This window comes from Castor canadensis, chromosome 13, assembly GCF_047511655.1.
Source record: "Castor canadensis chromosome 13, mCasCan1.hap1v2, whole genome shotgun sequence".
In the NCBI taxonomy this organism is placed as follows: domain Eukaryota; kingdom Metazoa; phylum Chordata; class Mammalia; order Rodentia; family Castoridae; genus Castor; species Castor canadensis.
Genome location: NC_133398.1, coordinates 72,379,159 through 72,404,505, shown reverse-complemented (window position 1 = coordinate 72,404,505; position 25,347 = coordinate 72,379,159). Strand labels below are relative to the sequence as shown.

The 25,347-nt window shown below is 41.3% G+C and overlaps 1 protein-coding gene across 2 annotated transcripts in view; it reads right to left on the bottom strand.

Moving 5' to 3' along the window:
- The window catches only part of Mamdc2 (MAM domain containing 2), a 149,064-nt gene that overhangs the window by 58,065 nt on the left and 65,652 nt on the right, over nt 1-25,347 (bottom strand). For both annotated transcript variants that reach the window (XM_074052015.1, XM_074052014.1), the window contains exons 3-5: nt 18,873-19,144; nt 17,347-17,431; nt 13,877-14,014 (exon numbers count right to left, since the gene is read on the bottom strand). In XM_074052015.1, coding sequence (XP_073908116.1) covers nt 13,877-14,014; nt 17,347-17,431; nt 18,873-19,144 — 495 coding nt within the window. The remainder of the gene's footprint in view (nt 1-13,876; nt 14,015-17,346; nt 17,432-18,872; nt 19,145-25,347) is intronic.

Here is a 25,347-nt window from a genome sequence, read left to right as displayed (position 1 = left end):
GATAAATGGTGCAGCTGGAGACCAGCACATGGGGTTTGTTGTACACTGTAAGTGCTAGATGAGAAGGATTCTTTGTATTGCCCTTACTTTTGATTGAAGTAAGTTATACATACAGAGAGGGAGATCATCTGCAAAGTGCTTGAATTGTCACAGAATGAAGAGAAGCAACACTGCCCAAGAACCGCTCCTTCCCAAGTTTTCTTAGAATTAAGGCATTTAAGAGCGTACTAAGCTTGCCATCTATTAGTATTAAGAGGGCACAGGAAGACCCTCCTGATGTCTTTACAATTCATATAATATGTCACTGTGTGCTTTTGAGTGAAGCTAAGACTGCTCATTCAAACTAAATGGCAATTTGCTCACTGTCAATGGAACAAGTAGGCGAATCAACGCTGCAGACAGGGCTAGGATTTGGGAGTCCGAGCTAGTGAAGTCATGCTGGCGGATCATAGTGATACCATCTGGCAGACCCAGCGGCTGACTTCCATGAGAGGCCAGAAACAGAGGAACCATGAGGCACTGAAGAGTACTGAGTTTGAATCTTTCCTCCCTCTTACTGGCCCTGAGGCCTTGAGCAAATTCCTGAATTTGTTTGGGCCTCAATTTCCTGGTCTTTACAATGAGAATCAAACACAACCATCCTTTGGTAACCATATAGGATTGGTTCCAGGACACCTACTACACTCCCAGGATTTAAAATCTGTGGATGCCTAAGTCCATTATACAAATGCAGTCGTATTTGCATATGGCCTGTGCACATCCTCTCATATACTTTATTTTTGAAGCAGCATCTCACTATGTAGCACAGGCTGATCTTGAACTCACTGTGCTGCCCAGGCTGGCCTTGATTTCATGATCTTCCTGCTTCAGTCTTCTATGTGCTGGGATTATAGCCATGCACTATCACACTTGGCTCTCCCATAAACTTTAAATCACCTCCAGATTATTTCTCATACCAAATACATTATAAATGCCATGTAAATAGTTATCATTCTGTATTTTTTTAGGGATTAAGAGCAAGAAAAAAGTATGTACATATTTAGGACAGATGTAGTATTTTTCTGCATATTTTTGGTTCACTATTAGTTGAATCCATGGATGTGAAACCCTCCAATAGAGGCTGTGAACCGCACTTCCCTCATAGGGTTGATATGAGTATGAAATGAGGTTATGTATCTAAAGTGCTTAGTGTGTGACTAACACATTGTAATTGCCTAACATAATTATAATGAAATAAAGTAATACCATTCACGAATCTAGAGTTATACTTTCCCTATAGCTATGCCTTTTGCATAAGGCATAGCTATTATTATCAGCAATTTTGCATAAATTACTTTCAGCTATGATAGAGAAATGCTATGCAATGTACTGTGGATCAGATGTTTTTTCTACTTACAAATGCACAACAATTAAGACTGAATATCTTTGTTTTTATTACAAAATTCTGGGTTAGTAAGAATTTCTTTTGCCTCAGAAAAGAATATTAAGAAGACTACAGTATCTGAAATTCATACACTGGACACTAGACACTTTGCGTCTAGTACACTGCCCTATGTGAGGAGGCTCTCAACACATGGTTATTCAAAGCACGAATGCAGTCTCAGAAAGGTTGTCACCCCAACAAGGGAGAGGAAAGATGGACTGATCAAAGCTCACTTCCTCTGCGTGGTAAATTGTTCAACCTCTTAAATAATCTCTCTTGTTTAAATGTAATTTCTCTTATTGCCTTGCCAAGCCTTGCAACTGTGAATAAACAGAGATCACACACTCAGATGCTCAGGGGAGATACCAAGAATAAGTGCATGTGGAAGAGAAAAATAGAGGCTGGTGAATAGATGCCGGCATTTGAAATCATATTTCCCCAGCAGTAGGAAACAAAAATCAAGCGTCTCTGGAAAAAAGTCCCAGAAAATCTGATCACACCGGGCCTGTATTCTCACAGGCTGCTAAGCAGCCCACCTCTTGCACCAGCCTGTGTTTTGTAGCCTCCCTGAGTGGGAAGGTTCCACTCCCACTTGATGCTTGACATCTAGCCCAGTGCTGCTGGCTTCTCCACAGAAGCCTTAAATCCAGGTTTAATGGCAAATCTATCAATTTTTAAATGGTGCTTCCCCTTGCCAGGCATGGAGAGACATGCCTGTAATTCCAGCATTCCAAGAGGTTGAGACAGGAGAATCAATTGCGAGTTCAAGGCCAGCCTGGGCAACACAGCAACATACTGTCTGTACTAGTATGATGGTCCCTGTATTAGTTTGCTAAAGCTGACAGAACAAAATATTATATACTGGGTGGCTTAAACACTAGGAACTTGTCTCACTGTTCTGGGACCTGCACGGCTGAGATGGAGGTGCCAGCAGGGTTGGTTCCTTCAGAGAGCTGTGAGGGAAGAATCTGTCCCAGGCCTGATGCTGACAATCTCAGCAGTCCTTGGCTTGTAGCTCTCAGCCTTTATCGTGTGTGTGTGGTGTGTGTGTGTTGGGCAGAATTTAGTGAATAAGGAGATAGGCAGGGCTTGTGTTTCAACAGCATGGAACAGTCAGGTTGATTATTGAACCTCAGCAGCCATTCACACCCCTCCAGGCTTTAGCTCTTGGTGCTGCTGCTCACTCTCCCTTTCTTCAATCACTTTGTCTCAGCCATGTGAGAGGACAAAATATACACTGTCTGAATCTTAACCATTGGTTGAACATATTTGAAAAAAAAATTAATTCCAGAAAGTTCCCAAAAGCAAAATTTGAATTTGCCATGCTTAACTCTACCCAGAATCCATGCAAATGATATGCAGGCAGATCCTTCCATGGCTTCCTGCATTTCTCAGTCCTCTGTATTTATAGAGTAGCTGGGTTAAGCAGTGTTCACGTCAACCTTTATGCCTGTTCTCCCTATACATGGAGCTCCCTCTGTGACCAAAGTTCCCCTCTTCCTAAGGATACAAGTTACATTGATTTAGGAGCCCACTCCTAACCTCATAACCTCATCTTAATTAATTGCATATTATAATGACCCTATTTCCAAATAATATCACATTCTGAAGTGCTGAGGATTTGGACTTCAATATACCAATTTGGGGTAACACAATTCAACCTATACCAAACACCCTCTACCATAATTTTTTAAACCTGGAGTGTATCAAATAAACATATCTGCAGGCTGTGTATGGTTCATGTGGTCTATCTGGTCACCTCTGGGGAGGAATCTTTTTTTTTTTTTTGGTGGTGCTATGGTTTGAACTGAGGGTCTCATCTTCACTAGGCAGGTACTCTACAACTTCTGCTACTCTGCCAGCCCCTGGGGAGAAATCCTAAAGGCAGAGCCAGAATATCAGATTGGGTAGAAACCAAAGAACGTCTGATATGGAAAGAAAGCCACTCCTCCTTATCCCAAAGTTAAGTGCCCTCTAAAGTAGTCCTCAGGACCAGCCACCCTTGACTAGAATATTCTAGTAATGGAGAATGTATGTGATGAGTTGGCCTCTGTAACATGACTCTGTTCACTAAGAACTCATATGCGCATCAAAAGCACAGATGGCGTCTTTATTGCCTTTTGTAATATGTCTTAACGATGAAACAGAATCCCCTTGCAAGTTCTCCAGGCAGGGGCGGGGGAACTGAGTGGAGGCGAGAGAGCTATAATGCTTGGTTTCCTTTCTACTTCATTGTGGGGGCGATAGAGGTGAGCCGCAGAGTTCTCAGGAGAACTTGCTGCAGGGACCATAACTGCCTGTTACTCTCAACTGCCCCATCTTTGAATCCATGACAGAGTTTTTAATAAAGCCAGCCATTTTGGGCTATTCTCAGCCAGTGAACAAACCTCCAGGGTGGTCTAGAGTAGGGCATTTCTGCTTTCAGGGGTTCTTCAGTTACTCCCCATCCTCCTGGCTTCTCCCTCTTTCTCAGGTTCCTATCCTGTGCTGAAGATGCTTCTCACTCAGGACCACATTATCACTCTGTGGGCTCCAGGCCCTTTTACTTCTCTGTAACAATACTGAAAATTCTAGTCTATGGCTGCAGTGGTAAGGTGAAGTAATCTAGGCTGTATTTGTTGTTACCATATTCATTTTTCCTTCTGATTTAAAAATAACTAAAATTAAAACATTGTTACAGACCCCTAAAAATGTCATAGCTCTTAGACACTTGTACCCACTGTGCCTAATTAGTAAGCTGGCCTTATCCCCAACCTCTTTGGTTCCTTCCCCTGTTAGTACTTCACAGCTATCTCTCCCCAATAAATCTCTTTCCCATCTAATCTTAGCTTAGGGTCAGCTTCTTGGGGAACCCATACTGCCATAGCCTTGAAGAGGAAAATCATTTTGCCCAAGGTGAAGAGCATTTATCTCCAAAGATTCTAGAAAATTCTCAATGAATCTGACAAACTTCACAAATTCACTTAAAACTATCCATTCCACTTTTGGAGTTGTGCTATTACTGTGCTGAGCTAGAGAAAATTCTCCCCTGCAGCTACATTATAAATCCCTCTTCCTTGCAGTTGATAGACATCTGATAGTGTTCTGTAAAGTCACTTACTTACCTGCTGTGTGGACAATAGTGTAGTCCCGGCATGGGTAGTTGGAGTGCCTCCTTAACAACTCATGTTCACGATGTCAAGTGAACCACAATCATATTTCTAATCCAAAAAGCATCTACCAAACACAATGTGACCTGCCCAACATGAGTCACAGAAGCTGCCAGGAATCAGACCAAGACTGCTGACACCGAGTCTCACATGGAACCACTAGACTAAGACACATTCTGTTACCCACCTTTTCCTCTTCATCATTTTTTTTTGGCACCATAGGATCCTATTTACTAACAATCTGAGTAACATGAAGTATCTCATTGGGAAACAGAAGGTAGCCCATCATACATTTATCATCTCAGTTGTAGGAGTTGGGAGTGGTGATTAAGAAATGAACATTCAAGTGTCTGCTGCAGGAGGCTAGGCTGGAGGAGTGTCATTGGTGCAATTTGCTCTCAGTGGGGACATCCAGGGGTTGGGTGGGAGCAGGTGTCGTTATGCTTCTTTCCAAAGAGAATAAAGATCACTCGGACTTTCTTGGGAAATGATATCCCGTGTCTTCTCCTGCCCAGTTCAATGAGGCAGAATGGGAGGGTTTTTGTGGTTCCAGAACCTCTGAGAGAGATGATTTTCATGAGATCATTAAGATTTGAGTAGGATGAAGCCAGTTTAAATATGAAAATAGTACAACTGGATTATAGACAGGATCTTATAATTGATGAAATCACTAGGAATCCTGTAGACCACAGTGATTTGAAGGTATTAAAACTGCAACTAAAAAGAAAAGATTCTGTATGGGGAGGCAATGGGTTCTCCCATGAAATTAAGAATTGACAAGTTCACTGCCACTTCTCTGAAGTCTGTGCTATTCTGCCATACTAAGACTAGAAGCCAATCTCCTCCTTAATTCTGGGTTATACACAGAGCCTGAGGTTTCTAGAAAAAAAAATTTCAAATTGGCAAAAGATCATAATTCTCAGCAGTGCTAGCCAAAGCTCAGGCCCAACTGAGTAGTGCCTGAGTGATGGTCTAGGTGCACTTGTATCCATCTGCCTTGCAGTCTCCCTCTGTATTAGCTAAACTTTTCAGGTAGAACCGGTGGCTCCCTGGAGTCAGCCATTTCCCCTGGTGTTAGAAAAAGAACTCAGCAGTTCCTGAGCATTTATTTTCAAACAGCCTGACTAACCAGTATTCCCCAAAGATTGTCTGTGGCTTGGCTATGATGCCAAAGGCAGCCTCTGACTCAGCTGTGATTTGACCCCATTGGTCACATTGTGCTCCAGTTGAATTGTCTATTTCCATGTTGCTAGCTGTCTGGACAAGCTGTCTCCCTGTTAAGGGAGATGTCTGAAGAGACATATGCCAGGGGGAAATACCCACTGGTCTGCTACCATGGTGAGCAGACAGTGCCTAAAGTCAGCAAGTTAACATGCCTACTTTGCTACTGCACGTTTGACAATTATGTCCATGAACATTCAGTTTGAGGGATTTGAGTGGCTTTTACTCAGTAGAGTTAGATTCTAGTCTTTTTACATACCTTTCAAGAAGATCATACATGCAAATGAATGTTAGGTGGGACTTTGTTATGACTTGGATAGGAAATGTTCTCCCCTCTCCCCCCAAAAATAAAAACAGCTCATCTGCTAAAGCTTGGGTCCCCAGTGCAATGTTCAGAGGTGGGGCTTTGGGAAAGTTAAAGAATCATGAGGGCTCTGACCTAATCAGTGTATTCACTGATAAATTCATAAATTGATGGCATTATTGGGAGGTGGTAGAAATGAGGAGGTAGGGCTTAGTTGTAGGAATATATCTTGTTCCCGTCTGTTCCATTCTCTCTGTTTCCTGTCTGCCGTGAGTTGATCAGCCTCTATGACATGCTCTTACCACCATAATGTTTTGCTTCATTTCAGGCCCAAAGCAATGGAGCCAGTGGACTTTGGAGTGGAGCCTATGAAACTGTGAACCAAAACGATTCTTTCCTCCTTTTCAGTTGTTTTTGTCAGGTATTTAATCACAACAACAAAATCTAACAGACTTCTAGTTTCTGCTAAGACCTCAAAGCTGAGAACAATTACTAACAAGAATGCTAGACCATCAAGGTGTTAAGTGTAGCACCTGGTATCTAAGGTGGCTCAACCAATTTTATCCTGTCACCTGTAGATATGAGAATGCTAGAGATGGATCCAAGAAATGGAGAAAGGGTTTTTTTGAAGAGAGTAGGACTTGCTGTGTATTTGCTTTTGGCCTTTCAAAGGAAGAGAAGGGGTTTGCTTGTATTCTCTTTCTTACCTTGATCAAGTGAGAGGATCTAAGGAGAACCACTCATGGAAGAGATGGAGGAGGAAAATTGCCATCTAATTTCGTTACCACCCATATGTGCCTTGAGCCTTGCCATGAAGATAATCAGAATTCTTGAGAGAACTTGATTAGTGAAAATGAATTTGTAGAATACAGAGACAAGTGCCTGTCATTTGGCTGCCTACAGCTCAAGGCAAGAAGCTGACTATAGGTACCTGTAAGGACAGAGGAGAGAGGAAGAATTTCTGTTGCCAGTGAGCTACACTTCCAGAGTTTGATGGTGCAAAGATGATGAATTTTCCCTTGGCCAAGTGGGCAATTTAGAAGGTAGCTAGGTAGAAGGTACATTGTAAGTACTCCTTATAAGAGAATTTCCTGCCAGCATGGTAAATCCCATAGAAGAGGTCTAGTGGGGTGCCCCATTGCTCATAGGAGCTAAGAGGGATTCATAGATGGCCAACTAGGAAGACCATCATTCCTGCCTGGGAATTCCTGTGGGATTCCCATTGGCCATGACAGAAGTGTCCAGAATTTGGCCACCTGCAGTACAAAGGGAATCAATGTCAGATTAAACAGCACCAGGCAATAAAATTTGTCACTGGCTCTTTCCTTTAAGTTCCAAACTCCATCACACTTCCCCAACTCTGAAGGGGCCCAAAGTAATACAGTGAGTGGGAAAAGAGGAAGGGAAGAAGGAAATAAAGATGCGGAAAGAGGCAAAGCATACTCCCTTCTCCCAGCTCCTGCCTCTCTGTAGACTAGTATGGGGGAGATTTGAATTGGGTAAGACACTGGAACGGACTTGACTGAATTTAATCCTTGAAAACGAGGCTGCCTCTTAATACATGAAAGTGACTAGAAAGCTGTGGCAGGAGATCCAGCAGAGCTTGCACAAAGGCAATGCTAAGGAAATTAATATAGCTGCTTCGCTATCGAGTGCTAATGCCGTGACCCAAATGGATCTAATGCCTAGAGCAATGAATAGCTGCTGTTAAGATGACACTTGAGCTCAATCCAACTGAAATGAGAAAAAGAGTGTCATGAGCTATGAAGATGTGATTCATCCATCTCACGGTCTTTGATGGAATAAAATAAGTCTGACCTTCCTTTGGGTTTTGAAAACTTATCTAGCATCTTCCAGAGTGGCAGCCTAAGCAAGCTTGATGTAAAAAATCTTGGTAAAGAAATGACTTTCCCTCATTATTTTCCCAGCAATTATCTTCTTTTTGCTAAGGTGTGTAGAAAACAGTAATGATCTGAGCTGCCAGTAAGTTGCCTCCTGAAAGATTTTGCTTCGCTTCATAAAATATTAACAAAGAAAGAAATCCATATGTGATGATTCAGAACCGAGTAAGAAAAAACCAGAATAAAATCACATCCCCTCCAGTATATCAGAGAAGTCTCACCACAATTCTTACTGTCTTATCTCTTTCTGTCATTCAACAAGTATTTGGGGACCCAATGCTCATTTAAAAATTGTGACTCATTTTGGGGCAAACTATTAAAATATACAAGCAAATGAAATAAAACTCTTATCTACATTGTATTTTGCAGATTTAAATTCTGTCCCCTTTTCTACAACACAAAGACCAGTGCTGTCCTGGTAAGACTCCCCAGTCCTTCCTGCAGTTCCAATATTCCTGAACAGCCCCCCACCCCCCACCCGCACAGTGTTTCTTCGGTTTTTACCTGAAGCCAAGGCAGAAGCTGCTTCCAGTATCTGAATGAATACAATGAGTTCATAGACAGCAAAATAAGATGCTGCAGGCAGACATCTGAACAATTTAATCTTTACTTTGCCATCCAAACTGATAGAGCTCAGGGAAAATCAATATACCCAGTAGAAAGCAATTGAAATACAAGAGGGAATAGCTATCTTTTTTTTTTTTTCCCAGGTACTGGAGCTTGAACTCAGAGTCTACACCTTGAGCCACTCCACTAGCATTTTTTTTTTCTGTGTCAGTTTTTTTCCCGATAGGGTCTCATGAACTATTTGTCCAGGCAGGCTTCGAGCCATGATCTTTGACTCCTGATCTTTGCCTCCTGAGTAGCTAGGATAACAGGCATGAGCCATCAGCAACCCGGCTTTCTTTTTTTTAGAGCATGGGAATTTTTCTTTTTTCCCATAGTGATCTTAAGGAACACTTTGTTTTTTCTTTCTTTCTTCTGTTTTTTTTTTTTGTTTGTTTTTTTGTTTTGGCAGTACTGGGGATTGAACTCAGGGCCTCATGCTTCGAGGCAAGCACTCTACCATTTGAACCATGCCCCCAGTCCTTTTAATTTGTTTTTCTGATACGGTCTCACACTTCACAGTTTTGCACGGGCTGACCTTGGACCATGATCCTTTTATCTTTGCCTCCTGAGTAGCTGGAATTATAGGTGTGTACCACAGACTCTGAGTCACATAGATGGAGCTTCTCAAACAAAATATTTTAGAAACTTTGGAATTTTTTTGTTGTTGTTTTTGCTGGTGCTGGGGATCAAACCCAGGGCCTTGCACATGCTAGGCAAGTGCTCTACCACTCATCCTGGCCTGAACTCATCTTTTTAAGCCTCATCTTAAACAGGAGTCTAGGGAGAGAGAGAAAGAGAGAGAGAGAGAGAATGAGAGAGAGAGAGAGAGTTGAGTGAGGAAAAGAGAGCTGTTGGCTAATGAATAGGCAAAATGTCAGTCCAAAAGCTTAAGAGGTAGAATGTAGGCAATTAGGCTTCCTGCTCATCCTAAGTAGGAATATATTGAGGATCTTGGGGCTCCTCTGCCATCACCATACATCCTGCATTCTCAAATACTCCCAAACATGAACTAAACTATCCACTCATGTGCTATATTTATCTTTCCCTTATCCATCCAGCCAAATTCTAGTTCTGCCTTTTTTTCCTCTAGAAAGCTTTCCTAGGCCACCCAAACCAAGGCAATCCTTCATTTTTTCTGTGGGGCTATAGCATTTCATTCATGGCTCTATAGTCACACATCACTGGGCATGTTTATGTAGCATTTTTGGTATTCAGATAATTTAAGAAATACCATTGTATACATTAATGCAGAACTATATTAAAGACAGTGAGACGTTCTGAAATACAGAAATCTCTTTAACTTTCTTTAACTCAGGGTTTCTCCAGTTTAATCTCACCACATATCACCCTTTTTCCTTCACATAGTTAGTATACCTCTATCACTCAGGAGACTGAGGCAGAAGGATTGAAAATTTGAGGTCAGTCTGAACTACACAGCAAAAAAATTACTATGCCCCAAAAGTTGTACTCTGGAGAAAAGCATTTTGGAAATGTTGGTTCCCATGGTTTCTTTGAGCTCAGTGACTATTTTTGTGTCATCAAAGTATACAAGAATGTCTGAGGTATTTAAAGTGCTTATTATATATTTGTTGAGTGAAACAAATGAGTGAATAAGTGAGTAATTGATGAAGAAGCCTCCTTCTGGTGTTCTGGCTCTGACCTGTGGGTTTCTGGAGGGAAGGTGGAAGCTCTCCTTTGATTTCTTCCCTTCAGTCTGAGGGCTAGCCTCCTCTTCAGCCCTCAGTATTGACACCAGGGGACTGAGCAATGCTAGTGGGTAAAGCTGCCTTTAGGAAGTGTTTTAGAATAGTCAGAGGAGAAGAGAAAGAATGGGAAGATGGAGAGGGGAGATGACAGGGAGAGAGGGAGCAGGAAAGGAAGTCAGAGGTAAGTGCAATGGCATAGGTGAGCACCTTGGAGAAGACCACAATGTGGTCTATCTCTTGACCCTTCTGGTCAAGATATTAGAAAAGCCAAGTACTTTTTTTTCCACTCCTCCTTCCCTTTAGTCCTCTTTTCTTTGGCTCAGACCAAATGCAATGCACTTATAAGTATTCAAGAGGGATCTAATACATGTTTGACATAGATCTTCATGTTTGGTGAACTTGGAGATTTTGACATATAGCACTAAGTAAAGAGAGAAGAGTAAAATATTAGAACTTGAGAACATTTTGAAGATCGTTGAATGTAATTCCCTTATTTGCAAACAGGCCAACAGAGACTCTGTGAAGGTGAGGGATTGCTCATGGTGATAGATAGCACAGTAACTAGCCTGGAGCACACACATTCCAACTCCTGGCCTGTGCTTTCTCTTTCCCTCCTTGACACAAACATGACCATACTGTTTTATGGTCACAGATGAAGAATCTTTAAAGGATAGACTGCATTAATGTAATATAGTCAAATGGATGATTGTGGATATTAGTCCATAGATTGGTTGCCTCTTCCAATTCTCCCCATTTGACTAGTTCTTGACAAATATAAAGATGGAAATGATGCATTGAAGAGAAGATCATGAGGTCATGACCTTGGCTACCCAGAGGATGTGTCTTTGGAACTAATTTCTAGGAGGTTTGGGAAGTTCTCTAATACTTTCCCACAGTTAAATTTGTGCCTTTGGGAAGTCATGATAATGACACAAAGGATTATTAATACTTTAATCTATTGTTTTTTTCAAGATCCTTGTACTAAATTCTTAAACTAAGATATCAAAACTAATCCCCAAATCTTGCCTACTTCCATACATTAAGAAAAAAAGTCATCTGATTTTCTTACCTCAAGAATTTGTTAGTTGCTTTACTCACTTAATCAATAGTCTCAAGAGGTGGTGATATTTAATTATTTGAGTTAATTCAACTGTCAAAATATGCGTGCAGATTCATGGACAACTCTGCCACGCTGGTTGCCATTCTCTCTACAGAGAATATACATTTCTAGTGTGGCCCCTGCAATGGCCATGTGTGGTGATGGTCCACGTGTCTTCAGGCTAGAGACACACAGGGAAATTCCAACCTTTCAGTGTTAAAAGTAACAAGTGAAAATGTTTTTCTTTTCTCTATCTTGGTTCCTTCCATAAGTGACCCTACCTGTTTCTAAAGAGTGTTTCTGGAACATTCTTTTGTATTCTTATTACACTTTTTTGTCCTCCATCTAACAGGATGATCCACCTAAATACTTTTCATGACAGTATCTCTCCCCTGCTCAAAGACCTTCAATGGCTTCCCACTGTCAAAAAAAAAGAAACAATTAAAATCTATTTCCCAGCATTCAAAGCCTTTTAGAACTTGACCCTATACTATTTTTTGTAGTACTGGGTTTTGACCTCAGGGCCTCATGCTTTCTCAGCAGGTGCTCTACTGCTTGAACCACACCCCCAGCCCTTTTTACTTTTAGTTATTTTTTGGATAGGGCTTCATGATCCTTCTATGTGCACTCCTCATATAGCTTAGATTACAGATGCTTACCACCAAGATCTTGTTGAGATAAGATCTTGTTAACTTTTTGCCTGGGCTGGGCATGAATTGCCATCCCCTGATCTCTGCCTCCAGAGTAGTTAGGATTACAGGAGTTAGCCACCACTCCTGGCCTCACCCACTCTGCTTTTCTACCATCTCTCCTACTTGTAGTTGACACCACTGTATCATTGCTCCTGGCCTCTTTTGTATCTTCCTGTCGATTTTGACACCCACTCTTTAAATATAGCTTTCTTCCTTTATCATGACTTCTAGGATATCCAATCATAAAGTGATTTCTTTTACCTCTGAATATCTAACACCTTTCTTTTTCTGGGAGAGGAGCACCACTCTGACAACACATGGCACATATCACCTTGTGCTATATCCATTTGTGGTAGAAATCTTTCTCTTCCTTGAATGTATGTTTCTTGAACTGAGAAGAATCCTTGGGGTCTTGACATTTTAACTGTCTTTTTCCCTAACATACCTAATTCACAGTTAAATGAATGAAAACGCTAGGGCCAGAGCTAGGTTTTCCTTAAGCAGGCAAGCCCTACAAGACTTCAATCATTTTAAGTGTGGGTACTTACAAATATTTCCTTTTAAGAAATCTGGATATGTTAAGATAAAAAAGCAACCTGTAAAATAAAGGCTGCAAAGCAGAAGTTATCCAGCATTTCATCAGCCCACATTGTTTTTTTAGAAAATAGTGAAACTTAAAAAATTTTGGGAAATTTCACATAAAACTTCTTTCTTTTCAATTACCTTGGAAAATGAAAAGGTCTGGCAACCTGGACTCACATTTTCATGTGGCAGAAATTCACTGGAGGTGAGTAATCTTGGCCCAGGTCTCTGCTCTCTATTCTTCCACAGTCCTAACCCAGCCCACATGTTCTTTGCTTTTTCTATCTGCCTGGCCCCTGTGTGAAATTGAATCAGACACAGTAAAAAGGAGATGGAGGAGGAACAAAGAGAACAAGAAGGTCAAGGTGAAGACTGTCCAAAGCCAAGGTAAGCTAAAGGATGGGCATTTTGGAAAAAAAAAATGTTGGAGACATGCTTAAAAATATTCAGATAAAGAGAAAGAAGTGAATTAAGAGAATAAAGAGATAAAGCAAATGAAGAAAAAAGAAAGGAAATATAAAAACTCATCAAGTCATCAGGCATGAGTCCATGCTGTCATCATCAGCAATTTATTGGGACTGAGTAAATCACTGAGTATCCACATGGAAAAGGTTCAAAGGAGAAAATAGTGATGGTTCTCAGCAGAATCAAAATTCCTATTCTTGTTTTGATTGAGAACCCAGCCACCAGAATCTTCTTACTACTTGAAGTTGAGGACAGGAATGGCTTGCAACTCTAGGAAGACCTAGGCTTTTACAGTGCCTACCAGGGTCCAGGCGAGAGCAGGGATAGCACACAAGGAAGAAGCCCTTGCCCTGGTCTTCCTCAAGCATCTTTTTCCTCCAAGTCCTCTGGATAACCTCACCTCCAAATTTGCCTTGCAAACCACCCTCAGTGGCCACCAGGGGGCCCCATTGCACCCCACATTCAGAATTCATCATCAGTATTGGCTCACCTTACTGTCACTTGGGAAGTTTTTGTTTTCATCCATTTTTAGTGAGAAGTAACCTGGGATTAATTTAGCCTTGTCTTTAAAAAATAAGAACTATTAGCCAACTAGTAGTTAAGTTAAACATAATAAGGAAATATAAACATAGCAAGATGGACCACAATCAGGTCACTGCAGAGGGTGGGAGGAGATGGAAGAAATGTTCACCCTGAGAAAAGGACTCCATTTGTTCCCAGCTCACCCAGTTCACTCTTGAAGGTGTGATCCTGTGGAAGGTTGGAGTGGGTGTTCCGAATGGTTCCTCCTCCAACAAACCAGTTCACATTGGGATTCCAGCGGTTCACAAAGCCACAGAGATGATTTTCTTCAAAGTCACATTCTGGTGGAAGAGAAATAAAAGCAGACTTCATGGTCTGGATACACTCATCTTCACAGCAGAGTTTGCCCTTAGACATTGAGGTTTCTCTCTTCCTTTACCCATTGGAACCTTTGGACCAGGACTCATGGCCAATAGTGGCCAAGAAGAGAGGCCCTGTAATGTGGCCTGCTGTGTGACTCTGTCTCTTAATATGTGATTTGGGGAATACATTCCCACTTCACAGGGTTGTTGTAAGCATAGGTAGCTCCTAGTGCAGTGTCAGGCATGTGGTGATGCTTGGTATAAGCTGGCTATTTTGTCAGTTATTTTTATTAAATTAACTCACTTTTTGGTATTGGGGACTAAACCCAGAGCCTTCAACAGGCTGAACATGGGCTCTACCACTGAGCTATACTCCTGGTCCAACTCATCTTTGATTGAGGGTTATGCTGTCAGCTCCAGAAATTTTGTCTACTACCTTTTCTTTAACCTGGTACCCCAGGCCTCCATCCTTTTCTCTCCTGATGGTGAACAAGATGCCCAGAGATGAAGGGAATGTTTTCTGGATGTTAACCCTGCCACCCTAGGCTTTTCTTATAAACAACAACATAGTTGGAATAAGCAGGGAAGACTAATAGGCCAACCTAGTTGGAATGGCCTAAGCTCAGGGCCTTCTGCAACTCCTGAGTGGAGAAGTAAAAGAAAACAGGTAAAACCTCTCTGTCTCAGAGGCATTGGTATATTTGCTATAGATTCTTCCCCAACACAGACTCTTTTAGTGAGAACAAGAAGCTCACATGATTGAAATACATTATATGTATGTATGAAAAGGTCATAATGGAACCCATATAAAAATCTTGTAAAAAGGGGTTTGGGGGTAGAGGGGATAAGAAAGAGTAGTGGGGGGGTAAATATGATCAAAGTACATTATATGCATGTATGGAAATATCAGAATGAAACCCCCCACAATTAATATACACCAATAAAAACTGAAACTTATAAGCCAGTGTTTCCACTGACCCCATAATAATGCAATTCAAAAACATGAAGGATGATTCCTGCCCCGCCTTCCTCTGCCTTCTTCACCCTCCAGAGGTTGACATATCTAGACTACATCAATAGGCTTTCCTGACTTTGGGCTTCCTGTTGGATTCCACTAGAAGAAGCATGGCATCAGGGGTTCATTTTCCTAGCTAGATCCCTGCCAGGTCACCATGATTGGCTGTGTCCCTTTACTGAGGGCACAGCCCAGTCCAAAAGCCCCCAATTATAGTGATTTTTTTTCTGAGTTCCCATAACTTCCGCTTACCTTGCCCTTTTATACTTAACCAGGATAGCAGCTCCTGAGTTATTGCTGTTACTAGTCCTGGGTCATAACATTATCCTGTACTGGTTGCCTTTATCGTTCATGTCTATGTGGTCTCTTTGGTGGGCTTTCCTGAAATGAGTGAGGCGGAGTTTCCTCTTTATTTCCACCTTCCTACCAGGATCCTAGCTGGCACAGTTACCAATGTGTTTGTACATCAGCAAGCACTGAAAAGATTTAAGATTTAATCTCAACTTTTCCACTGCAGCATCTGCCAACCTATCCCCAATATTCAGTGCCAAAGGCTGGCACAGAGCATAATACAGAGCAAAATTTCCTCAGTACGCCAGCACTCCTCTAAACATTTGTATGCATTACCTGAATCCTCAAAACAGCCGCTTGAGATAGGTACTATTATTAACTTCATTTTACAGATGAGGAGCCAACGGAAGAGGTGCACGTGAAGCAAGGAGAGGTGACAGCACTGTTTATATAGTTTAACAAGATAAAAGTACTGGGATCCCTGTTGTTTTACTCAAACCATAAGCCACCAAATCATCTGACGAAAGATGACTAACATTTCTTGAGTGCTTAGCACCTTAGCCCTCATCCTCATATCCATGATTGCATTAGTCTTCAAAGGAAACCATCGAGGGGAACAGTTATCTCCATTTTACGGGTGATGAAGCAGAGGCTGAGAGGTGCATGTGTTGACTGAGCTTGCAGGGGACACTCCACAGGCTCATCTGACTCTGGTTTGTGTACCCCACTCAGGGACCACATGGAATGCTGCTTGGGCAGACCCTCCCCGCAAAGGAAGAGCCTAGACTCTATCTTCAGTTTGTTTTCCTTTCCTTCCTTCCATTAGAGAAATCCCTACGACTCTCTACTTCCTTCTCCTCCACAACCCTTCAGTCTCCAGAATGGTCAGGAGTGACAAACCTCTCACATCTACCCACCTTTCTCTTTAAGGTTTCTGCTAACCCCCTACTGAAGGCCTTCATTATGTCCCCTCTGTAAGGCCACAGTCTCCTTAGGGTTTTGTTAGCTCATACATGTTTTCCCTGTCTCCAGCTCACTTTCCACATGGCAGCCAGATACATCATCATCTGAAAACCTCAGCTGCATGTTCTCCCCTGTTGGCTTGACTTATATCATCTCCCAACCACATAATTCTGTAAGGGATGCAGACCCTTCCCTAAAGAATGGCTTGAGCAGGACAGAATCTCACTTCACACTATGCTCAGCCTCTGGCCCATGCCTGACGTGCTCTGTCCTTGCTCCCCACAGGCTTGTCTGTCCAGGGACAACCCTTTCTTTCCTACTCACATCTCCACACTGAGGGTCCTCCTTCCTGGCAGTAGTTATTGTGTGAGGAGATGTCCTCAGGGGCAAGCAAGGAAGGGGAGCTCCATAGGGCAGGGACTATCCTCACTTCCTGCCCTCTCAGAAGCTGGCACATAAGACACCCAACCAGCCCTGTCTAAGTGGGATTTAAGTAGCAGCTCTGATTATTAAGACAGGGACAATGAATGGCATATGGAGAGAAAAACAGAGGAAAAGAGGTAATACATTGTCTGCTTTTGCTCTTCTGGTAAAGGCTACAAAAAGCAGAGTTTATAGCAACAGAGAAATCACTATTATTTTGGAACTTTGAGACAAGGGTCTCTCTTTGTAGTTCAGGCTAGTTTCAAACTCACAGTCTTCCTGCCTCAGCAACACGGGATAAAGGCCTGCGCCACCCAGAAAATATTTTTATTAGAATGTGTTGAGGTTAGGTGGCAATGCTGAGGTCACAGTCTCTGCGTCTAGTTTTCTTTCATTGATCCAGCCAGTCCCGGCAAATGCTAATGAGACTTCCTATGCCCAAGGCAGAGAAACAACGTCCAGCATTCAAGTAACTCTAGCAAAGAACTGAAATCACTGCACTGAAAGCAGTGTGCTCTGTAACATCCTCGGTCTTCAGGGTCAATTGAACGCCTTCTGGCAACACTAGATTTTAGAGAAAGATTTGCGTTCTGCTGCAGTGAAAATGAAATTAACTTACCAATACAGTAGCCAGTAGTCAACTTGATTTCAAAGAGGGCAATGCTGGCTGTATTTCCCTGGCCTAGGACACCTTCGATTAAAATCTGCACAACACACAGGTCGGGGGAAGAAGGGCAGTTAGACTTCAAAATACCATGTTCGTTGGATTTCACCTGTTAGGAGTTGTTCAGCAATTCAAAGCAACCAGAAGTGTTAATCTGAGTTCATGGCCGCTGGACAGGAATTTCAGTATGGGCTTTATAGATAGAGCATGAGTGCGTGTGCAAGTGTATGTGCACTCATATGCATGCGTGTGTGTGTGGACATAAACACATACAGGTATACTTAGAAATTTTAGGTGAGTGGTATGTCTAATAAAAGTTCAGATTCAGCTGCTTTCTACTGTTATCCCAACCTCTATCTTCTCTTGGGCTTGTGGCAGCACAAAACCCAAAAACCTGTGTCCTTTGGGAAATCTATGCTAAGAATGGTCAGAAACTGGGGGCAGAGGTTTCAGGGGTAAAAAGAAACCCCTTAGAGGAGAAGGTAGGAAGCCCAAATCCAACAGATCTCCACATGACATGGAGGGGCCTCGTAAACCAACTTGTAGTTTCTATATTGATGAAAAATTTTATAGAAAGCTTGGAAATTCATGTGGTTGATTTCAAGCACTGTTAGAGTTCATGTTTGGTCCTGTTTTGGAAACTCAGCTTTTTCTTCTGTGGCTTTAGCCTTATTATTTTGCAACTACGCTGGTAGGTTTGGGGTGTGATAAGGTCTGGTCAGATGGTGTGACATGGGAATTCCTTCCCTCCATGACTGACTGATAGGAAGGGGCTCCAAGCAGACTGGGATGGAGGAGGACACAATATTTCAAAACTTTACAAAGGAGAAGAGGGTAGGACTGGGAACTACCCTCTTAGTGTTAGTGGAAAGAACACTAGGAATGGAGAAAGTTTTCGTGAAGGCTCATTGTGTCCTCAGTACCATATCTCACTAATTATCACACTTCATGGCCAGATCCTTCCCCTCTTCTGCTCTAATCCACACCCAACTTTTTACATTCTCTGCCCTCCTGTATCAGCTCTTCTGACAGAAGAGCTCTCCTTTTTTAAAAGGAAGCAGAACATGCCCTGCAAATATCTTTCCTCTGTAAATATTTCCATGTTTTCTTTTATTAGAATGACTTGTTCAAACTTTGCAGCAACTAAACCACCAGGAAGATAACATAAACATATACCACACACAATTTAGAAGGGTGAAGCTAATTGTAGGAAATAAGACTACTTACTAAAACCCATTAGAAAATCCACTTTCATTAAAGAGGTTAGCTTATACTAACCATTTAGATTCTTAGAGAAGTCTCGTTTAAATAGATGGGGGAAATCTGGGAAGATGCTCTTTGGATGAATAAAGAAAATATTAATTTACATTACTAATAACCTTCCATAATACAACTACGATAAACTGGCAGAAGTTTCATAAGAGTTCATATAGCATAAAGTACATGTTACACGCCTGCATCTCCCCACTGAAGTCACCTACATTGAACTTCTTGGAACCGTTTTGCAAATCCAGGCTAGCTATGAGCCAACTGTCTGAAGGTTCCTTAGCCGACCAAAGCAAGCGATCAAAGCTTTCATCTTCGAATCTCACATAGAGGTTCAGCTGGCTGGGATCTGTCAGAGACCCTGAAGACGTGGTTATCTGGTAGACCAAGCGGAGGCAGCTCCATTCCTCAGCGTGTAAATCAGAACTTAGCAGCACGGCTTTCTCTCCCTGCTTGGCAAAGGAAGTGTCCACATAAATATAATGGCCTGGAAAGAGAAAGGAACACAGGCAAGCATCAGTCTTCTGCTTGCAATTTAGAACAAGACATACCTGTGGTCCACAAATTTGTGGGTAGAGAATCAGCAGATGCATTGGGATCCCCTGGATCCCTGGCCTCTTGTAGAAAAACTAGATTTTCTGGTAGCATTGAGAACACTTTCCTACATGGCAACAGCAGCTGGAACTGAGTAGTGCACCCCTCCAGAACACCCAAGAACAGCACTCATTTTTAAACTCATCAGCAGTCATTCTTTATTCTCCTCTCTCCGTCTCTGGAAACTACTAATCTATTTTGTCTATATGCATTTGCCTCTTCTGGAAGTGTTATATAAATAGAATCTTATAATATGTGCCCCTTTCATTTACAATGTTTTTGAGGCTGACCCACAATGTAGCATGGATTAGAATTTCATTCTACTTTGAGGCTAAATATTAAGTCTCTATTATGGATATGCCATAATATTTATCTCATCACCAGATCATGGGCATTTGGGTTATTCTACCTTTTGGTTATTATGAGTGATAATGCTGTTATGGATGTTCACATACATTTTTTCATGTGATAGGGTTTGAATTCTCCTCATTAGATGTCTACTAGTGAAATTGTGAGGTCATACAGTAACTCTATGTTTAGTTGTTTGAGAAATCGCCAAGCTTTCTCAGTGGCTGCACCACTTACATTCCAATAGCAGTGTCTAAGTGTTCTGATTTCTCCACATGCTCACTTGCTACTGTCCACCTTTTTTTTAACCATAGTTGAGTTAGTCAGAATTTTTATCTGAGACAAACAGTTTAAAGAAGGCAAAGTTTATTTTGGCTCCCAGTTTCAGTCTATGGTTGCTTGGTCCCATAGTTCTGGGCCAGTGGTTAGGCTTGTGATGAAGGGTAACTGTTCACCTCATGGCAACAGGAAGAAAAGAGAGTAACAGAAAGGAAGGGGCAGGGAGCAAAAAACATCCTTCCAGGGCACAACCCAAATGAACTGCTTCCTCCAACTAGGCCCTCTCCTATTTTCACCACCTCCTAATAATCCTATTATGTTATGAATCTATCAAGGGATTAATCCATTGATCAGGCTGGAGCCTTTAGCATCCAGTGACTTCCTAAAGCCCACCAGCTGGCAACCACACCCCCGATACATGACATTTCATAGTTAAACAATAACAATAGTCATCCTGGTAGATGTGTGGTGGGATTAACATTTTCATTGGTGTTTCTTTAATGACTAATATAGAATGACTACTGGCCATTTGCGTGTCTTCTTTGGAGATATGTCTGTTCAAACCCTTTGCCCATTTTTAGTATTAGTCTATTTGTCTTTTTATTGTTGAGTTATAAGATGTTTTATATTTCTGGAAACTAGATCTTATCAAATATCTGATTTGCAAATTTTTCTCTGTGGTTTGTCTTTTTACTTTCTTTTTCTTTTTTGTGGCAGTACTGGGGTTTGAACTCAGGGCCTCACACTTGCTAGTCAGGTGCTATACCACTTAAGCCACTCCACCAGCCACTTGTCTTTTTACTTTCTTGATGGTGTCCTGTAAATCACAATTTTTTTTGACTTTGATGAAGTCCAACTTTCTGGTTTTACTTCTTTGGTGTGTTTTTTGTGTTGTAGCTAAGAAGTTATCCCCTACTTCAAAGTCATGAAGGTTTATACCTATGTTTTCCTCTAAGAATGTTAGAGTTTTAGCTCTTACATTTCGGTCTTTCGTCTGTCCTGAATGAATTTTTTTCTCATTTAAACTGTTGTCATTCTTGTCAAATAATTGAGCACAGATAACAGGTTTTATTTCTGGACTCTCACTCCTGTTCCATAGGCCTGTCTCTGTCCTAGTCTAACTTTGTAGCAAGCTTTGAAACTGGTAATGGTGGGATTCTTCATTCTTCTTTTTAAGATCATATGACTACCTGGGTCCCATTTACTCCCAAATGAACTTAAAGATGAGGATGGAATAATCTAAGTTTCAACATTATATGCCAGGAAATTCAATGTTCATGTCAATATTGAGCTGTCTTCTTGAGTGAATTTTCAGTTAATTTTCCTTGGTTAATTTTCCAAGTCAGTAAAAAGCTAGTTTCACCATTTTCATCAGTGTTCTCGCTGTGTTTAAGGGAAGGGATTACCTGAATTCTTTACTACACCAAACTCATGACATCACTCCCTTTACCCATCCTTTTTAACCAATAAGAGTAGAAATCAAATGCTTCATGGATGTTAACATAAACACAAATAAATAAGAGAAAGGCAGAGTGGCTGAACTCACATGGGGATTGAGCCCTTCTTCATGACACATCAGGCCAAGGGTCTGGAAGAGATTACTAGCCATGGTGCTGGACACATGGAGTTAGGAGGAGAGGGAAGGACTCACTTCAAATGCGCTGCTTAGGCACCCTGAACTGATTTATGAGACGTTTATTGGAAATGATAACCTCTTTAAGGGGTCAGAAAAGGTCCATAAACTTCCAAAACAGAGTTTTTAAAAAAGTAAGTAAGAAATCAAAACCAATAATTAAACTGCCTTGCTCAAAAGGGCAGACTCCATTTGCCCCAGGATCTGAACATGTCTCCTTGATACTCACAGGCAAAGCCACAGGAAAAGCTTTGCTATTTCAATGAACACAAGGCAAAGACCTGAGTCTTGAGGTCATGCTCAATTGCTGGACACAGCCACACAGCCAGAGCCTCATAGTCTTGGTGCAGTATGACAGGTCTAAATCCCAGGCCATCACTATGACAGGTGGTTAGCACATGTATCTCAGGGACTTCCTCTTTTGTTGTTCTTGTTGATACTAGGGTGTGAACTCAGGGTCTTGTGCCTGTTAGGCAACTATCCTACCACTTGAGCCACACCCCCCAGACCTTTTTTGTTTTAGGTTATTTTTCAGATAAGAGTCTTAGGCTTTTTTTAGCTGGACTGAACTCTGACCACAATTCTACTATCTATGCATAGCTGGAATTGCAGCTGTGACCAGCTTTTTTGTTGATATGGGGTCTCTCTTGTTCTTTTTTTGGACAGGGCTGGCCTTCAGCCTCAATCTTCCCATCTCTGCCTCCCAAGTAGCTGGGATTACAGATGTGAGCCACTGTGCCAGACCTACAAGTATTTCTTGGCATCCCTGGAATCCTATTAGCTAATGAATCCACAGCAGTCCTTCCTTATCCATAGTTTCACTTTCCACTGTTTCAGTTCCTGCATTCAATCATAGCAAAAATATCAAAATTCCAGGAATAAGTGATTCATTAAGTTTGCTTGCTGTCCCAAGTAGTGTGAAGAAATCTCATGCTGTCCCACCTCATCCCACCCAGAACATGAATCATCCCTCATGCAGTGTATACACACTGTCTGTGCTACTTTCCCATTAGCCATTCAGTAGTTGTCTCAGCTAACAGATTGTTATGGTACCACCATGCTTGTGTTCAAGCAACTCTTATTTTACATAATAATGGCCCCTATTAGTGATGCTGGCAAATTTATTACAGTATATTATTATATTTTTTCTATTTTGTTATTTGTTACTGTTGTTTATCTTTTACTATGATTAATTTATAAATTAAACGTTATCCCGGTTGTATATACATTGGAAAAAGCATAGCATCTGTAGGGGTCAATACTACACATGGTTTCAGGCATTCGCTGGGTGTACTAGAGCATGGATAGGAGAGCTATCCACAGTACTGCCCTTCAGGTGTGACCATCGCGTTGGTGTGACTACATGGTGCCCTGCACCCCACCCAAGATTTGCAGTGTATAACCCAGACTTAAGACTTTTTCATACAAGGACTAACTGTATTACCAGTTTCTTTATCTGCAACATGGGTATAATAAAAGAATGGAATCCTATTACATACATACATATTTCAGTATTTGGAAAATCACTCAATGTACTCAGAAAAACCAAACCAATTGAAAACAACTCAGACATACACAGCCCTACAAATGACATATTATCTAACATGAAGAGTCACTTAATGAAATTTATCTCATCTAGTTTCAAAGCAGGCATTTCCACATAGAAAGGAAATGTGGTTATGTGGTACCTAAAACAGGTATAATATGTAGAAAAACCATGTACATTTTATTCTGTGCATAATTTATGGAATATTCTAGAGCAATATAGACAGTAGGTAATTTTCATCCTGTGCTGACTAGACTATAACACTCAAGTGAGACATGACTTTATTTGCATAGGGTCATTGTGAGAACCTGGTGTAATGATGTACATAGCCTGCTTTGTAAATGGCAATGTTGACTGTTAACTATTTCTGTTCTCCTCATCAAGAGAGGGGCTCTCCAGTAGTTTTGAAGATAGTAAGAAGTGGATATTCCTTCTTACTTTTTTCTGGTATGGACCAGGTTGGAATTTGCTCAGGTAGCAGCTCAGCAGCACATTCTCAAGACTGATAGGATAACAGCCATCACTCCTCTCATTCTAATTGATCATTTGGTGTTGAAATCTATACCTTTGGTATTCGCCTCTATTGGGGCCCATCCTCAGTGTTCCCCTCCTACAACTAAGCCCTGGTTCTCACCCCATACCATCTAAACTAGAATCCAGCAGTTTTACCCCTGGGATGATTCTGGATGAAATCAGAATCTTGTAGCCCAGGTCTGACAGCAATGCCTATGTCTCTGTTTAGCTCTTTGCTTGCTGCATAGCTAAGAGAAGTGCACTGCCTTCTTTTTGGTAGCTTCCTCCCCAGGGCTGACATCCAGCCCCTGAACTCATGTAAGGATTTCTCCTGATTTCCTGGATGTGTGCTTTCCTGGATCACATCTATGGAAGGGGATGGAGTAGTCAAGTGAGACTATCATGCCAGCCAGGTTCAAATTCCAGCCACTCAGAAACTATGTAACGTTCGGCAAGTTAACTATAGTATCAGCAATGCACTATCTTCATTGGTAAAAGACTACAAACTTCAGTTTGAAGTTCTCAATTTTATTATTAACCTGTGTCATTTATTTAATAAATCACTTACTATTAAAATCACAATTTAAATCATATTAAAATGAACACAGCTTTCAAAAATTCATTATAAATCATTGGTTAAGATTAAAAAGAAACCAACATTTGCTGTGCTCTGGGCAGTAGATCTTGACATATGTTCTTGTCTCTAATTCCTATCAAGTGATCCCATGAGATGGGAACCATCACTTTACAAATAAAATTCACAAAAATCAATTCACTGGTTCAAGGTTACAGCACCTGCAGTTTGGTTGTCAGAGACCCCTTATGGTCTTGGGCTCATAGGATCCCAGCAAAAATCCCTGAAAATAGTGTTGGGAGTTTGGAGGGAAGGGCCATGGAGCCATTCAGCATAAGGTCACCAGCTGCTGAGAGAATACTAGGCTTAGTGTACAAGATGCAATGCGGAGTTTCAATCCAGCAACTTAATAATAAATATTTACTACTTTGCACTGAACAGAAGGCATTAAGTGTGAGTCTTATGGGTAAACTATTTCCACAAAGAATTTGAACTCCTACCTGCCAGACAACATGGTGCTCCATACTAAACCTGCTGGGTTAAAAAGGGTCTCTTCATGTTCTTCGTGAATGTTTTTGATGGGCATGGTTTTTCTTCTTCCTTCTTGCTTCCATGTGAGGTTCTTAATAATGACACAGACTTAAGTGACTTCTCATTCTCATTCAATAAAAGTACATGAAATCACTGACTTGAGACTTAAAGAGATGAATGAGATTTAAGAAGTATAAACTGCAATCTAACTTTCCTGAGAAAAGCATGTACTGAGGATGGTTGACTTGCTGTGCAACTTTACAGGCAGGCCCCACTTGTGAAGTGTGACAGTCAGAATGATCTATAATTGAGAAGGAGCAGCTGGCCTTTGCAATCCTATTTTGGTCCCCAGTGGTAAGAAACCCCTCCTAGAATGAACCCCTCTCTAGCACAGCAAAAATCTCTCATGTGGGGAATTTCAAATATAGCTTTGTTTCAGGAAAAAAGGAAAGCCTGCATTTAAAGAGAACCATAAAATTATAGTGTACAAATTTCTGTGCTGTCCCAAGGAGGGCAAACTCTCTCTCCCCATGGAAATTGAGTTCTCAGTCTACCCCATATTTGTGATTAATGTCCGTTGGCTTGGAAAATTCATGAAGTATCAGTCATTATTATACAATGCTTATCTTCAAAATGAAAAACAGAAAAATTCCTTCCCTTCCAAATTCATTT